The 18,927-nt window shown below is 34.6% G+C and overlaps 1 protein-coding gene and 2 non-coding genes across 5 annotated transcripts in view; all 3 read right to left on the reverse strand.

The window, feature by feature from the left end:
• Positions 1-18,927, reverse strand: part of LOC114250928 (uncharacterized) — a 54,458-nt gene that overhangs the window by 5,790 nt on the left and 29,741 nt on the right. For 2 of the 3 annotated variants that reach the window (XM_089727741.1, XM_089727739.1), the window contains exons 3-8: positions 5,153-5,324; positions 4,343-4,577; positions 1,586-4,269; positions 1,200-1,406; positions 945-1,112; positions 466-601 (exon numbers count right to left, since the gene is read on the reverse strand). In XM_089727741.1, the coding sequence (XP_089583867.1) occupies positions 466-601; positions 945-1,112; positions 1,200-1,406; positions 1,586-4,269; positions 4,343-4,577; positions 5,153-5,324 (3,602 nt within the window). The remainder of the gene's footprint in view (positions 1-465; positions 602-944; positions 1,113-1,199; positions 1,407-1,585; positions 4,270-4,342; positions 4,578-5,152; positions 5,325-18,927) is intronic. The other variant, XM_089727740.1, reaches the window with a different exon arrangement.
• On the reverse strand, positions 7,044-7,115 carry TRNAQ-UUG (transfer RNA glutamine (anticodon UUG)). The gene has a single exon. It is a non-coding gene; the product is annotated as a tRNA-Gln (tRNA).
• TRNAQ-CUG (transfer RNA glutamine (anticodon CUG)) lies at positions 8,116-8,187 on the reverse strand. The gene has a single exon. It is a non-coding gene; the product is annotated as a tRNA-Gln (tRNA).

Consider the following 18,927-nt stretch of genomic DNA (forward strand, 5'->3'; position numbering starts at 1 on the left):
GAAGGAGACATAGCTTGTAATAAAATTCTGCTACTACTGTAGATGGGCAAGCGAACTGGCGAGACCATCTGGTATTAACCGATAACCGGAACAGATAATGAAAATGAAACACGGCCACCTCGAAATAAGCAAGTGTTTTAAGATAAGATCGAAGTTTCGCACGTAATGCAATGACGGTAGCCCTACCCTTCAAACTGGAAAGTATGGTGGATTACCTACTTGTGTGGTTTCTGTTACTATTGTTGACCGAAGGTTTCTAAACACGCCTTGCCATATAAAATACCTATCTCACGCTAGTACTCTAATGTGGTGACGATCTATTATGATAATTACCGCCGTTCGATTTGACATTTTTTGAGTGTTAAAAAATTTCCAACCGAACTATTATAAACTTCCATACCTTATAGATTTAAATAAAAAAACATACCCGCAGTTTTCTTAATAAATTTAGCAACGTATACTCACTTGTACGTCATAGCTCGACACACCGCCCGACCGAGGTCTGGCAATTTTAGTGAGCTGTGCGCCTGCTCAACCACATCGGTAAAACTTTCTACGCAGAGTCTACCCCATACGCCACGTTTTCGCACCATGACATAACCTGAGGAAGTAGAAAACCAGTATTTTTATTTATTTATTGCATACATGGGACGAGCTCACAGCCCACCTGGTGTTAAAATATTTACCGGAGCCCATAACCATCTTCAACATTAATGCCACCACACACCTTGAGATATAAGTTCTAAGGTCTTAGTATAGTTTCAAAGGCTGCCCCAACCTTAAAAACCAAAACGCATTACTATTTCACGGCAGAAATAGGCGGGGAGATGGTAACTACCTGTACCGACTCGCAAAAGGTCCTACCACCAGTAACATAAAACATATTTTAATTTTTCATTGAGCGTAAATGTCTGTATCTAAATTGCTTATGGGTCGAAACAAACCTTCCTCGTTGTACGGAATGACTTCATTATTTTCTAGCTCGTCAGCTAACGTAACGCAACTCTTCTCATCATCTCCTAGAGGACAGTCAGGTGTTCCATCACAAACTTTGATCATATCAATACATTGACGGGAATTAGCACAAACATATTGTTCTTCTTTGCACCAATCTACAAAACAAATCGATCTTTAATTTACTGTCCAAAGATTTATAACTAATGGATAAGATTATAATATGTATAAACTTATTTGCTCACCGCATTTATTTTCGTCCGAATAATCCCAACAATCAACAACGCCGTCACATATCTTAGACTGTGAGTACTCGGCTTTCAAATAGTCTGCACAAGAACATGATTTCTCGTCTTCCCCTTGAGGGCAATCTAGCAATCGATTGCAACGTGAAGTTAACGGCAGGCAAGGACCGTTTATGCATTGAAATGATGTTAAATTATCACATTCTTCTGAAATCAGAAAATCACTCTACAATCTACAGCAAACTGTTAAGATAAAAATGGGATAAATTTTAATTAAACAAAAAAAAACTAATATAGGCAAATAAGAATCACATTAAAAGTCGTAATTTGCTATTAGTATTATTTTACTGTTTACTTTACTTCAAAAATTTGTCTTTAAAGCTAACCTTCTTCAATTACTTCCTTGACAAAGTAAACGTTATTATCCTTAGAAGGCTTGCCGAAAGCCTTGTCCGGTTTTCCAAGTTTGTTTTCATCTTGTTTTGTGGATTGAGCTTTGTTGAAAGTTTTCGTCAATATTTGAAATCCAGCTTGGTTTAATGTGTAGCTAGAAGGAATCGCTTTCGTCGAGATCACACCTCCGGGTGAACGAAATAAAGTATTATTGTTGGAATCAGAAATTGTAGCTAAATTAGCAAGTTGTTTTAATTTTTCGACCGATAAAGAATTTGTTTGATTTACGGGTATTTCCAGAACTATGTCTGGCTCCAACTTCAATTCATACGCAGGTAGATTTTGTGTTTTATTGGCTTGTTTACTACTGACACTGCCTGTTACGTGATAAGAGACCCTATAAGTGCCTTCAGGTAAATCGGTATTTATGTTTCCATCTGGTAAATGTATGTCATCGTTGGATTTAGGAAGTCTGTTGCTGTTTGTTGAACTTTCAGCTGCTTCTATTGCTTCTATAATTCCTGTAAGGTTCTTTGAATCTGTCAAATGATTTAATTCCGTGGGATAACTATTTTCAGTTTTTTTAGTATCAATGAATTCAGATCCATCATCATTTAAATTTTCATTTTCTTTGTAATATTCTTCATTCAAACTACTAACAAGTTTTTGTGGTTCTATGTTTTCACGAAAAAAACCACGTGAATTGTCCTTGTTAGTTTTCAATTCGGGTTTGATTTTAGGCCTTGGCCTCAATGGTCTGTTTACGCCTAGATTAGATTTCGCAGGAAGTAATGTTATTACATTAGTAGTAGTAATTTCCATTTCATAATCCGGTACTACTTCTACAGAGCCCGTCATTTTAGTAAATTCTAGTTCCTCTTCCTCTTCAGTTTCGCTTTCTTCCAATTTTGTACTATTTTCTGTTGTTGATATTTGTGAATACTTTTTAATAATATCTGTTAAATTTTTTAATAGTGAAACCTTGCCGGAAAATTTTGGCGTTGTGTTCGGAAATACAGCTTCGTTTTTCGTTATTATAGCTTGTAAAGTATCATTATAATATTTTTCAGGTGAAGTTTTACTAAACGTGTCGTTATCATTAGTAGAAGTGTTGACTAATTCCCATGTGTGATGCGGAACAGTTGTACTGGGTATCATTGATACTTTGTCATTAGGACGTTTCGTTGTATTTTCTTTAGTTTCATGATGTCTTTTATCTACAAAAGTTGTGGCAGTCGTTGTAACAGTAGTGTTGACGACTTTTGTAACAAACGTGGTTGATTCTGAAGTAGACTTAGGAGTGCTTGCAGTAGAGGACCTGGTCGTCGAGGTGGCTGTTGTTGTTACAGGATATGTAGTAGTATTATTTCTTTTTATGATAGACGCACCATCGACGGAAACTCTCTCTGTATTTTCTTGTTGAGCAAACTGTAAAACACTTAAGACAGCCGAAGCTGTTTTATCTTTAGGTGGTCTTTCAACTGGTTTACCGTCATCCATCTTGCTAGGGTCTTGTTCAGCTGTTGCTTCAACTACGCTACCGATTTTATCAACAGGTATAGGATGTGGTTTTGGGTATTTTGATCCTAAGGTTTCCATGTTCTTTAAAGGTGGAGCAAAAGTGGGAAGGGTAAAACTGGTATAAACCGGACTAGGGGCGTACACCTCGGCTTCTAAGCCCGGATTAACGTTGTATAATCCAGGGCGGCGTGTAGTTGTTAGTCTTTTTTGAACTGGTGGAATTGGAGTAAGCATACTTTCCAGAATAGAAACGTCATCCACGACTTCAGCGACTCCCATTCTATCCTCAGCGTTAAGTTCATCTGGAATTTCGAATTTTGGCGATGCCTTAGGGGTAGAATCGAAATAGGGCTGGGTTATTGGTCTCCATGGTTCATTATCGATAACATGTGGAACAGTAAATAGTGTATCAATTTTAGGCAAGTCTTTATAGTGGTTTTCATTTGTTAAAAGATCAAGTAAAATTTGTGATACATTAGTGGTTGTTGTTGGTGTTCCCATTGTTGATGTCGAAGTTGTTGATGTTGACGTTGTTTTAATTTTAGTTGTAGTCGTATCTTTTCTTAGTGTAGGCTCAGTTCTTGGTTTAACGTTAAGTGTCGATTTTATTGTGAACGGCCTAGTTTTTGCTGTACTCGTAATTGGCCTTTTAGTAGTAGTTCTTGTAGTCGGTTTTGTAGTTGGTGATTTGGTTGTTGTAGTCACTTTTGTAGTTGTTGCCGGCTTATGTTTATCTTCATGTCTCGGACTAGAACTGTGTTTATTTTCCGTTATATCAGCCTCTGTTTTCGTGATTTGAAACGTTCCTTGTACAACTGGAATGTTCTCTGTGTCTATGTCCGGTTCATCCGGATCACTTTTCTTAGTTGTCTGATTAGGCTTTACAGTAGTTTTACGAACGACACCCACTCTAGATTGCAAAGTTTTGTCTTTGCTACTTTGGTTGTTTTGTGGTGTTAATGTTTTCTGGTGATTTGTTTCCATGCTTTCACTTAAAGCTTCTTTGACATGTGACTCTGATTGATATGTATGCTCTAAATCCCGCTTGATCACTATACTTGTCGGATCTACCCTGATTTGTCCAAAAGCTGAGTTCTTTGTGTTGATGTCCTGGAGTATCATATTTTTCAAGGTTTCTTCCACGTTCGATACAGAACTGAAACATATGTTACAGTTAGTTAGCAAAATTCCAGGTAGCATTTCAGACATGTTATAGAATATCGTAATACCTTGGTATTTTCCTTCTATCGAGATACAGTCTGAAATGTACATCAAGTCGTCGATCACCGAAGCCTGTCACTAGTGCCCCAGTGAAGGCCTGACGGAGGGGTGAAGGTCCCGAGAATACTTGTCGCAATGATGCACTGTACCGTCGGGCTCGCTCCCGCCACGCCGGACTACCGGGCGCCCCGCCGTACACGTCTCCACGTGTCACTCGTAAAGCGCCCTCAAAAGCTATGATTGCTGTAAAACATAAAAAACAATGTGTAAAATGTTATATTATTATACTATTTTATTTTTAAAAATTGGCTATGTGCTCGTATTGCTTTATACATACATTTGTCATTAAATTGTCTTTGTTACATTATTCTACCTAAAGCTAAAAATATTACTACTATCAACTAACTAATTTAATTAAATTCCTTCTTAAGTGGCTGCTGCGTGTTTATTAGCCTTGTTGTGAGCTCAGACAGTTAAATAATGTGCTATTCGTCCGTATTGCTTTATACATACATTTGTCATTAAATTGTTTTTTTATGTTATTCTACCCAAAGCTAGAAATATTAAATAATTTAATTAATTTTTATCTTAAGCGGCTCCTGCGTGTTATTAGTACCATAAGCTCAAACAGGTAAATTCCACAGACGTGTGTATCTCGGCCTCAAAGAAACCCTACGTTCTAATTTGAATTGAGACTTCGACCTGATAGTTTGAAGATGATGGCAATTAAGCTGTGGTTGTGTGGTCTGGTAGCCACTAACAAATGGACTATCTATTAACTAAACAAAACCTACATTGAATAAAAATTAAAAACTCACGCTCTCCGCTATCTGGTTTTAGAGCTCCCATGTAAAAAGCTAGAGCTGCGACGGCCAACACAGCAACAGCAGCTAGCAAAGCGCCTCCCACTAGCGCCGCTGAACACAAACCTCCACTACGGGTAGTAGGCGCGACACGCGGGTACCCACTACCTGCGAATCTGTACTCGCTCTGGAAGCAAAAAAAAATGATTAAAGAAAATTTACTGGTGGTAGGACCTCTTGTGAGTCCGCACGTGTAGGTACCACTATACTGCCTATTTCTGCCGTGAAGCAGTAATGCGTTTCGGTTTGAAGGGTGAGGCAGCCGTTGTAACTGTACTGGGACCATAGAACTTATATCTCAAGGTGGGTGGCGCATTTATGTTGTAGATGTCTATAGGCTCCAGTAACCACTTAGCACCAGGTGTGAGGTCGTCTAAGCAATAAAAAAAAGAGCTATATCAGGCTTTAAAAGCAACAGAGCTCTGATCTGTAAGCACACATTTTCAGAATCCAATCATAAAAAGGCAATGACAAGAGTTAAAAATTCTTATTCGTCAAGACTGTAACTATACTTGAGACCTTAGAACTTGTATCTCAAGGTGGGTGGCGCATTTACGTAGTGGATGGCTATGGGCTCCAGTAACCACTTAACACCAGGTGGGCTGTGAGCTCGTCCACCCATCTAAGCAATAAATAAAAAAAGACTGATTGCCTACTAACAAAGCTTCCTTAAAACAATTCACCAAGCAACTTATCTCAAATAGTATGTAAGTAGATGTCTAAAGATTGTTTTTAGTAATAAGGGCGCAGTTTGCACTCACTTTGTCTTGTTTTAAGTAAATTTTAATTTATTTCTTATTATGACCAAAGGAGTGTAAAAGAAATGAATATGTGCAATTTCAAATATTTTGGTTAAAGGTAAAGAAAATAGTTTTATACTTAGGCAAACTAATAAATAGACAAAAAAGTAAAGCCAAAAATCACATTATTAAATTTATGGTACCTTTCTAATATTTTAATATTTATTTGTTTGTAATATTTTAGCAGAATCTAATAATACTCTATTTTTTTAATTTATATAGGTAGTAATTCTAACCATTTTGTTTTCTCTATAGACATAAAACACTACATCAAAATCAGAATAACGTACTGAGTATTCTTGTGCATAAATTTTCGTAAAAAGTTCAAATTAAAAATATTAAATAACTTCAATTTAATCTAATATGTAATCAATATTATTTGTATGATAAGTACATTTTTTAATACAAATTATGATATTAATACGCTTTTATTAGCTTCAGACGTATAGTATGTTAGTATGTAACGGAATCTTTGAACATGATTTTGACCCCCTTCAAAACGTCGGATTAACTCGAAATTTGGTTATTTTGATAATATCCTGAAAAGCACCCCACGTTTTTTTTTACAATAAAATCATTTTTTCTTACACTATTTTTAACTCCAATTTATTAAACTTTATTTTCTATTTTTTAGTTGGATTTTCTATAAAAGCGTATTTTGTTAGTTTTTTTAAACTATTATTTATTTGTCATAATTTTAGAGAAAATTATAACTACTTGATAGCGTAAATTATAAATGCAGAAACACGTTCTTTTATGAGACTCGTGTCCGTGTGGTAGGATCTTGTTTTAGTTGTTTCCCTCCTCTCAACACGTACCACGCTGTACGTCCGAGTATGGGAATCGCCTGAGGTGGCCCTTACGTCGAGGCACCACCCGCCATTTACTGATGATTAAGTGCGTTTGTCAGTTCAAACGCGCAACAATCTTTCAACAAAACAAGCCCGGCAAAACGTCTGGGAATGTCGTTTCGGTATTCTGATTGTTCACAGTGCAATAAAAATATCGTAATTTAAAAAACAAAAAATAAAAAACAAGCACGCCTTAGGTCCCACCGAGATTTGAACTCGGATCGTTGGATTCAAAGTCCAAAGTGCTAACCATTACACCATGGGACCTCCAATACTATATTGTGAAAAGCCAGTACACCCTAAATATCAAAGAACGAAACGATCGATAACATTGTGAAGTGAATGTTTTGTTTTACAAAAGCTATTAATTGATAAGTAATTTTTTTAAGAAAAATATTACACGATATATGTAATTAAATTGACTGTTTAAGTTTATGTTTAAACGATGACGAACAGTGATTGTGATCACGAAAAATGTCTCCAGTGGATTTCTTGGACAACATAATTGCATTCAGACGACGCGACGCTCATTATAAAACGTTTTAAATTTCTACCAGGCTAATTTGAAAATGTTTGTTCATTTGAAAATATTCCCGTGGTTATTTATTTATACATCTTTACACGTATTATATACGCTTTGTTGATAATTCTGAGAATTTTCAAAAAACTAAGGTAAGGTACACTGCATTCCAGGGTAAATATTTGTGTATTTTTGTTTAGGACAAATTCTCGGACCTCTGGAGCTCACTTGAAATTAGAATTTCGCATATTCTAATTTTTCAAAGAATTCAGTGAAACAGTTTGAAGAATACATAGATTTATTTGAAGAAATCCTCATCATCATCGTCATTAAATGAAAAAGCTCTCTCTCTTCTTAGTCTTTAATTAAAATAATTACTTACTTATATGTTTGACAACAAGAGCGAGATACGTTGTATTATTTCGTACATTTCCTGCTAAATGCAATATAGCAATGAATATTTAGTGAGAATTTTGAACCCGTGCGACTGCATTTGTACTTGGATATTGGAAAAATATGAATGGAAGTACACCGCATGTTAAATTATGTCTTAAAGCTCGGGTATTATAAAGCCGACTCTAAAGTTGAAATAAAACCGGAGTTACCTTAAAATTACAATGTTGTTAACAAAGTCTTTCCCATTTTAGTCTTAGGTGCTGAAATATATTCAAAAACCAAAAAATATTATAATAGTATTTTTAGACGACAAATAACTAGGGTCGACTGGAACGTAAAAGGCCAAAATACAGGTTCCACCGAGATTTGAACTCGGATCGCTGGATTCAGAGTCCAGAGTGCTAACCATTACACCATGGAACCGTTCTGCGAGATGTTGAATTTAAGATAATCAAACTAAAATTAGCTATTTGTTAAAAAAATTAAATATTCGTTCCATCATTTACTTATTATTTTTTCTATGTATATTACGATATGCTTGAAAATATGTTCTAAAATTGAATCTATACTTTTTTTAAATCTCTAAGTCCTGCAAGCGATTTGTTCAATACCATAAATAATAAGGACACAAGGATACATTAAGAATAGACAATAAGACGACACGGTGACCCTGGTCCCAATCCAACTGGACTACGATAATTATACTACATTTAGCATTGAAAGCTGTGATTTAAAGCAGCTTACAACAAAATTAATGTTAAATAATGTTTTCAAGTTCAGTGTTAAAGAAAGAAAGACTTTTCTCTAAAACAATCTTTTATTTCGGTATTTCTTCTAACTAATATGATATGATTACTAATATTATATTATTAAGTACTCACACCGTCACATTGACATAATGTACGAATTATACCAAAACATTTAGCTTCACAATTTATCCTGGTGATACGTTGATTTTAATAGGTAAGGTATTAGATAAGAAATGATAAGTTATTGTTTAAATGATAATTTATATTATAATTACAAGGCAAGTTATTATCTCAGACATGTCAAGGCAGAATTGGAAACGGCTACTTATTTGTTAATAATATGTTTATTTGCATGTCATCGAATCTATGATATACCTACGATATACCTACCCTTTTCACCGACTTCAAAACACCTTATTAAAATGAAAATTTGCACACGCATTAAAAACTCATGACAATAGAATAATTTCGCTCTAATATCCTAATCAGTATATTTAAGATAAAGAAGGCGAATCTAATTTATTATTGTTAGTTCGTTTTTCTAGTTGTGTTTTTTTTTTAAACTTTATACTATAATTATAAATTTAATTTTATTTTGCAAATGTGGGAATTTAACTATATTCATGCTAACATTTAGATATTTTTTTTATTGCTTAGTTGGGTGGACGAGCTCACAGCCCCCCTGGTGTTAAATGGTCACTAGAGCCCATAGACATCCACAACGTAAATGCGCCACCCACCTTGAGATGAGTCGTCTATTATCAAAGGCGGCAATCTGTACATTTGGACAAAAAATTTTTATTGATATGTCAATACAGATTTATTTGAATATAATCGTCTCCTTCAAAGAATACGGTTCAAAACCTGCATTAAATAAAGGTTAATAGTTAACCTGTTATTTATCTAAGATGTCGTTCCGAAGAGTTTTGTGACTGCCAAAGGAATACAAAGTCAATAATTCGTTTTTCTGATTTACCAATCATTGTCCAAAAGTCAGATTGCCGCCTTTGATAATAGTCGACTCAGATATAAGTTTTAAGGTCTCAGTGTACAACGGCTGCCCCACCCTTCAAACCGAAACGCATTACTGCTTCACGGCAGAAATAGGCAGGGCGGTGGTACCTACCCGTGCGGACTCACAAGAGGTAATTACGCAAAATTACGGTACCAGTAATTACGCAAATTATAATTTTGCGGGTTTGATTTTTATTACACGATGTTATTCCTTCACCGTGGAAGTCAATCGTGAACATTGTTGAGTACGTATTTCATTAGAAAAATTGGTACCCGCCTGCGGGATTCGAACACCGGTGCATCGCTCAACACGAATGCATCGGACGTCTTATCCTTTAGGCCACGACGACTTCATGTTAAAACAGAATGGTAGTTAGTAGCTATATTCTGTGTAACTACTTAGATATAAATGTAAAATTGATTTCGCGATGTCCTTTTTTTCTAATTTCATTTAAAAACTGATACATTTGCAGGGCTTACAATGAATAAATTATTAATATTTTTTAACATTCTAAATGTGTAGGCGAATCGCGGATGAGCGTCGCAGTGACTATAGCTGAATTTGAGAATATTTCGCGCGCGTAGTATATCCGAATCGTTCGCTGAACTACCAACCATTGTTTAAATTCCTATCCAATATATTATGCTTGTGGCACTTATACGGTTTAATCTCACGTTTATTTCACATATTCAGTTACAAATTCCGAAAATGTTTGGACTCATTAATTAATACATAATTTCATATATTTGATAACAATGACAAACAACCGTATTCGATATAAACTTTTACAATTATTTACATTTTATTTATTACTTCCATTTTAGCGTTTGGCAATGTTTTTCAGCTATCGCATTTTACGATTTACGTTTTATAGAAATTTAATGGAAGACTGACTGTTCATGAACTAGAGCTGTGGTTAGAAGCCAACTTGAGAAGTCATGAATAGTTTTTATTTTGTATAAGTTACAAATTAAATTTTGTATAAGTTAGAAAAATGTAAAACTTACAAATTTTGGGTCGTCGTGGCCTAACGGATAAGACGTCCGGTGCATTCGTGTTGAGCGCTGCACCGGTGTTCGAATCCCGCAGGCGGGTACCAATTTTTCTAATGGAATACGTACTCAACAAATGTTCACGATTGACTTCCACGGTGAAGGAATAACATCGTGTAATAAAAATGAAACCCGCAAAATTATACTTTGCGTAATTACTGGTGGTAGGACCTCTTGTGAGTCCGCGCGGGTAGGTACCACCGCCCTGCCTATTTCTGCCGTGAAGCAGTAATGCGTTTCGGTTTGAAGGGTGGGGCAGCCGTCGTTACTATACTTGAGACCTTAAAACTTGTATCTCAAGGTGGGTGGCGAATTTACGTTGTGGATGTCTATGGGCTCCAGTAACCACTTAACATCAGGTGGGCTGTGAGCTCGTCCACCCATTTAAGCAATAAAAAAAAAAAAAAATTGTAGAACGTTGGTCTGTAGATAGGCTGAATTTAAAAACTTTTACCTCAATATTAAATTCTAGTTCTAATTTAAACGATATTGAAACAATTAAAATTTACATGCGAATATGTGGCGGATTGTAAGTGTACCTACAACACTGGCAGGTTTCTCTACACTGATATAGTCTGTGTTAGAGAGACAGAAAACCCGCCAAAACTAAAACATGTAAAATAACACTTCTAATACATACATATTGTACATAATTGTAAATGTATAATATATTGTTATTTCACGTTAAATACCACTTGCATAATAATTGCGACAGTTAGTTGTTGTAAGCACTAAACATCTTTATTTCCCCAAATACACGACATTAGAAATATAATTCCTTAACGTAGACTAGGTAACGAACATACCTAATACAGAAACAGAGCGACATTAAGTTTTTTACTTATTTATTTAAGTAAGTGCTAAGAGAAAAAAATGTACAAATTTAGTATTTTTTATGTTTAGCTTACATGATTATCAATCAAGTGAACTTGTATGTATACACTTTGCTTGTGGACAACAAGCCAGAAACTTTGATGTTGTCTCCATTTCAGTTATCAGATTCTGATGCAGGATATTAAATACAGCATGTCTATTATTTTTAGCGTTCCCACATCGTTAATTGTCCAAATTGTTTAGTACGATGTTTGTTTTATTGTAATAACAATTTCATTTTTTTTTTAAACTTCAAATGTAACGTGTCAAGTATTCTTATTTTATGAATATGGTCAAAAATTATAAAATTCGGATAGGGAATTTAAAAATTAAATGAAAAAATTATGAAGTAAAAAGTTACTTTGAAAGCTTTTGTATAATCTTACATTATTTTCTTTTAAAGCATTGATTCGGAAAAAACGCTTTAAAAATATATTGTTCTTAATCAAAAAAAAAAAAAAACAATTCCCATTAAACACGGCCACACAAGTTATTCTGAATGTTGCGACTGTGACCATGGGGTTCTATTTCAAGATGTCCACTATTAACCCTCACTGCAGGTATTTTACTGGTTGGCCTTGTAATACCTTGTATATTGTGCATGACCCTATATAGATCCAGTTACACCCAGAATAAGTAACATACCTAGTCAGGTCATAAATTCTGTCACATGTTTAATGTAAAATAATTGAAACAAGTTTATTCATTATGTAACCATTCATATACCAAAATGAACTTAACAAAACATAGATTCTTATGACACTAAAGTTTATTCAAAATGACCTCCGTGATTTTGAATACAGGCCTTCAATCTGCGCGGCCAGTCGTCTATCGCAGCACGAACGAGGTCCATGTCAATATCGGCGGCTACCTTAATCAAGGATGTCTTGAGTGACTCCAAATTGGGATGAGGCTTTGAGCACGCCTTTTCCTCCAAGTGTTGCCATATCTTGTAATCTAACGGATTCAAATCTGGACTGGAGGAGGGCCAGTCTTCGTGCCGGATGAAGTCGATTTCACGCGCCGCCAGCCAATCTTGTGTGCTCTTCGCTCTATGACCTGGCGCCGAATCTTGTTGGAATACCCAGTGCCTGTTATTGAACATGGTATGAGAAACAGGTTCCATAAGGTTCGTCAGGACTGTATTTTGATACACAACTGCATTCGTTTTTACACCTTTCGCACAAAAATGTACCTCTGTTAAGCCCCAATAAGAAACTCCCAACCATACCATGAGCGAGGATGGAAAATGACCTCGTTGGACACGCGGAATACGGTTGCTCGCTTCTTCACTACTGTGTGCGTACACCTTATCATTTTGTTTGTTGTAGCTCTCTTCTACGGTAAAAATTTTTTCATCCGAAAAAAGAATTTCCCGATATTTTTTTCCCGCGTACCGCTTCAACAAAGCGCGGCATCTCTTCAGTCTCAGGTCCTTAGACGAGCATTCAAACGATGTCCTGTTTTTCTTCGATATGCCCGAAGCCCTAAGTCTTCATTTAACACCCTTTTCACCGTGGTTCTGCTTAACCCCATCTGAAGGGCCAACAGTTTCTGCTTACGTTTGGGATTTCTTTGAATTCGCGCCTTCACAGCTTTTATCACTGCTGGAGTCCTAACAGACCGAGGGCGACCACTTCTTGACCTGTAATCTACACTAGAGTCTTCATTGTATCGTTTGATGGTACGATAAACGAATCTTTTGGTTATATTCAAATTTTTCAGTATGTTAAAAATTTGAATTGGCGCGTAACCGCAACGATGCAACGCAATAACTGCAACACGGTCTTCTTTAAGCGTCCACTCCATATTTGAAAATGAGTAAAATTCTAAAAGTATACAGTTTTATTTTCATGAACAATTCGAAATTCGAATTCAATAATTTTTTTTGTGGCCAGCATTCTAAAAGAAAGGTTTTTACTGTGTGACAATACTTATGACCTGACTAGTTATATATTATCTTTAAAAAAGTTACGACTCATATACTTGAGGCACTACGTCATTCAAACAAAAATCTTACTATTTAAGTATTAAACTTATTAATTGAAATTTATTCGAAAGTTGCTTTGAAATTTATTAATTAATTTATTGCTGTAAGATAAACAAATACAATCGTTCCAAATTCTTATTGTTGTCATAAGTTTAATTGATAATTATATATAATCAAACATAATTATGCAATTATAATACAATAAATTTATAAACCCTGGGTTTCAATAACAGAAAGTCTTATTTCTGGACAATTCATATGGTTTCTTTTATCTTTGTAATTCGAGTACATATGCAGTGTTATAGGGAAAGTGCCAGCTTGAAAGAGAAAGAAAAGAAATAAAGAGGATTATCTCTTATATTTGTGCGACTTGGGATATTCAGCTTAACAGTGATCAATAACACATGATTGAATAAAATCTTTTTTATTTTATTTACATTACGAACAAGGCTGCCATGTGTGGGTCATGGGTGAACACGATAATGGCATAAACACGGGAACTAATTTGTAGGTAGCATTGAACAAATTCGTTTCTTGCTGCAGCATCATCATGCAGCAATGACATAATCGCGAAACTATGATTAATAACAATTCATTACGTACGGTAATTATGCTGTAACCAAACATTGGAGCTTAAACGAAAACTCTCCTTAGTAAAGTACTTTGATGATAATATTGCATTCAACTCTTCTAAAGCTATTTTTAAAGCATCAAGCTCAACATCATGTGAGCCAACGTGATATCCTTAGCAAAAATGGGCTTAAAGATGCCGAGAAAAAAAAACTAAATTTTCCCACCGATGTAGCGGAGAAAAACCATACTTAGATTCAACTTAATCCACTCGATTGGCATTCCAATTTATAATTTGTAACAAAAAGCCGGCTCAATACAAAACTCTAGGTAATAAATGGTAAATTTAAAAGTAAAATAATAAACTATAATGCTCAAAGTATATATATATAACTGTATAACTTACTACTTATTTTGTATTTAATTGCATATTCTTAGTATTTATTTGTATTTAATCGTATATAAGTCTATCTTATATTGTATTTATTTTTCACATGTGTAGGTATATAAGTATATATTTTTACGTAAGCTTATTAAGATATAACACCGTCCATGCTAGTTTGCTTATTCCTCTCCCTCCCTTCCTCTCCCTCCCTGGTTGTCTGGAAGAGATCGCTTTCAGCGATAAAGCTGCCAATTTATGTCACCGTCTATTATTTGTCTTATATGCTTACTCTGTACATGTGGTGTCAAATAAAAAGTTATATTATTTTATTATTAAGTTGCAATTAAAAACCTTCTTCTTTGGCCCTTGTCCCACATAATGTGGGATCAGCCCGGCAGGTTCTCATCTGCGGCTTCGAGATTTGGCATGAATGTACGATTAAATAAATAAAAAACACATTGTACTAAAACCTTAATACAGTTTTCATTTGTCGACAAAACTCTGGTAAGATGCTCAAGATGTCCAAACGGATGTTCGGTAACGAAAATCTAAATGCGTCACAATAAATATTTATACTTGTTTAAGTAAAAATAGAGAGTAGGCGGTGGCTTGGCTGTGCTGATATCCATGAATGGCTGCTTATCATTAGGTAGGCCAACGAGCGTGTGCATACAAAGGCTTTAAGAAAGGGAATATTATTTTTCGTTATTTTTATTACAGTGTCCTTACTAAAGATTGATAATATTATTAAAATTATATCACTTAATGTTACTTTGTAATTTTATTTGACAATAAAAAACAATGATTCTTTAATTTCATTGTGTAGCGTTAATACAAAATAATTTTCATGATTTACGGAGCTTCTTTATGAACCTAACACATAAATAAAAAATAAAATGACATCTATCATTTCTTCAATTTATGGTAACACATGCTAAGCACTCTTCTATAAATCACAAAGCAAAACTTAGTGTCTATCATTGTGCACTATATCAGATGAATTAATTTAGAACGTAAATAGTATAATAAAAATATAATTTCAATTACAGAATGAATGAATTAATGAATCTTTGAAACTTTTTTCTTTTATTCTTTCAAGCTTCGTTGAGCACAAAATACCTAGGTACATATTTTAAACTAAATACATACAAACAGTGCTGTCAACCTTCTCAATAAAATTACAATTGAATAAAATATAATAATGAGCCTTATTATTTCTATTGAAGTGGATGCAGGAAGATTTTTTTGGTAAAACCTTGGCTCTATGTATTTACAGCGTAATGAATATATTAATTTACTAATGTGTAACTCATGTTCATCTCATTATAATTAAAAATGATTAGCCACAGTACAAGATATTAAGAAACCGCTGCCCAGATATTATCCTTGTAAAGCGTATAGTGATTGATACGTGGTTGAGCCTATATCAAATAATGCCGTGTCAATATAATTTAACACTATATATTATTATATGGAACCCTTTTCAGTATCATTTTTTTAAATATATTTTTTCTTTTTTTTTTACTTTGCTATACTCAAATAATGATGCTAGTGTCCACGTAACTTCCCAGGTGACGGCGGAAAATCTGCTCCGCTGTACCGATTGGATAGCTACTGTTAAGAATTGCTGAGCCAATAACCCTTTTCCAAGCCTCGTTATCTTACTTTTATTTATGTTTTTCTGAATTTTTGTAATTTATGGTTGGAATAAATGTTTATTATTGTTATTAACAAGCGTTAGGATAGATGGTCCATCCATTATTAAGTACTTCACGACAAAAATACGGGGATGGGATGGGTAGTGGGATCTATAGTTTTATAGCACTCAGAAGTTGTAATCTGTAAAAATGAGTGAACTTGTAAAATATATTATAATAACGGACAAAGACAACATACATTGAAGTACTATTTTCTGTTCGGTTTCTTCAACTTGACTTTTTTAAACTGTTAATAAACTTTTGGTTTTAAAAATAATTTCATTTTTGGAAATATGTAGTCACTTTTTTTTCATAAAATTGTCAATGAAAATTTGATTATATAATAATAGCCTAGATCTTGAGGTGTTTGTTAGTGGTTATGGGCGAATTTCGGTCATTGGATGAATACTAGTTTAAATAAATAGTTGTTTACAACGTAATATTACTCATAATATGTAGGTATATTCTGTATATTCACAGTTTTATGTCAGTCAGTCACCCTCGGTGAGATTGGCTCGTAATTGGCAAAGCGAGGATTAGATCAATAGATAACAAATGAATGTTACAGAAGAGTGATTAGAAACTATTGTAGTATTATTATAGCTTGAGGCAGTCTGGTCACCCTGTCCTTTATTAAATCGTCTATCAAACAATAACTTCTAATAGCAGCGCAAACATTTTTATCAAAACTCGCAATTTTAAATTATTGTTCGAAACAGGAAAAACGATAATCGTTGTAAAAAAAACCACGGTCATACTAACAAGAATCTAGAGCAGATTTTCAATTTGAATATTTTGAACTTGTTGTATCTTTGACATGCCATCGATTACGGTTAGAAAAACATTTATCGAACGTATTCAGGGTCCCCGAACATAACAAAAGTGTTCTGATCTATATTTTTTTCTTTCAACAAAAACATGCCGACTTTAAACTTATGGAACTAAGGCATATTTTAAATGACATGAGTCATCAAGAACTGTTTGTTGTTCTTGACTAGGAGGTAATTACTATTCCTTCGTGCTAACTGATGTGATAAAAAATCCTTGACATGCGAATTGAATACTCATGGCTCTCGTGAACTAGAAAAAATCGCGGGTACAATACCCTGAAGGCTTTAAACAAGTTCAGCGATTCAAGGTCAAGTATATTAGAACAAACTGGTCTGTAAGATCCAAAAATCATTTTTGCAAAATTTCAATACTTCGGGAAGACAAAGGAAGTTTTTACAAATTCCATAGTTAAGTAAGCGAAGCGATCACAAGAGGTCCAAAGACACCATTACTCGAATGCTGCTGTCAATATTAACACGTCATGTGGAAATTTCAATTGGCAGCTGAAATTTGAAGTCGTCGTGGCCTTTGGTGGCGCATTTACGTTGTGGACGTCTATGGGCTCCAGTAACCACTTAGCACCAGGTGGGCTGTGAGCTCGTCCACCCATTTAAGCAATAAAAAAAATTAAAAAGAAATAAGAAAGGCAATACTTTGGGGATACGAAAAAGGGAAGATCTTCACCGAGTAGGTAAAATTGCTTGGTACATGGATGTTCCGAATGTTTTTTTAGGAACTATTAGTGGCCCGGAGTCCTTTATCTGGTCCAATTATTATTGTTCGGAACTTGTATATATGTAAACTTTTGTCATAATGTCGTTAGCGAAATTCAGCCATCTGTCAAATATCATGTGTTCTATGATAGCTATCGCCGGGTGCCACAATACCGCCTGTGCGACGGGCTATCTAATGCTCATCGATAAACACGGGCCACAGCGGTTTCCCAAAATACTTTTATGTATTTAGTTTTCGTAGTAGGAGCTGATAGCCCAATTTTTTCTTTTCAAACTAAGCCTTTAAAAAAATGAAATAGAAATTGTTAAACAATACAACTTATGGCTATAGTTAGGATTGAAAGTGCACTTAGTTACTCTACTTCACCTTCGCTATAGCCGGCAGCAACGATAGATATATTAAACCCAATTTGTAAACAAAACTTGCCGTTCAAATTGCTTTATTTTAAAGATGAATTGCATAATAATTGATAAATGTATTTACCATTTGAAGAAAGGTTTTTTCGGTGTATCCAAAAGGCCTAAACTAAAGGAATAGGTACGTGAAGGTCAAACCAACACCAAACAAATAATGCTAATTTTATAATAGTGCCTATAGGGCACTCTTCGTCAATACCTATTTTTAGAACATCGTTTTACCTTTATATAACTGTGTTACCATCGACTTATTTATTGAATTTTGAATACAAACATTTTAACGTCACTAACTTTAACTTTCTAACGTCAATTATAGAATGTATTCAATGTATACGATGGTGTACAAAGTGGCGTTATACTGAAAATACTAATGTAATGACGAAGAATGTTTAACTGTCTTTGGGCGGGCAATAGATAGTATATTATTGTTATAGTGACTCAGACTCCACTTACCGTCGACATCCCTTTGAAGGGAGATAACAGACAGACAGACATATATTAACAGACATATATGAACGGAGATATATTAGCAAAAACATATTTTACGCCACCGCAAGATATAAAACGTAACTAATACCATAGTATGGCCAGATTATAACAGTTCTCTGATTTCCGGAACGAATGAATAAAATCGGAATCAGACAACGTTGCATCAACAGTCATTTATAGCTTCATAATCACGCGGTAAAAACATTATTAATTTAACTTAAGACAACAACGAATCAGGGTTAGGTATATTATGTAGATATTCGTTTAAAAATAAGGCTTTGAACTCTGTCGGGGTCAGGTTCCATGAATTTGTGATATCTTCATTAAAGTAGTTTTGATGACGTGAACAAATTGAAGTTCA

The sequence above is a fragment of the Bombyx mandarina genome, chromosome 05 (assembly GCF_030267445.1).
Source record: "Bombyx mandarina strain Sakado chromosome 05, ASM3026744v2".
Lineage (NCBI taxonomy): Eukaryota > Metazoa > Arthropoda > Insecta > Lepidoptera > Bombycidae > Bombyx > Bombyx mandarina.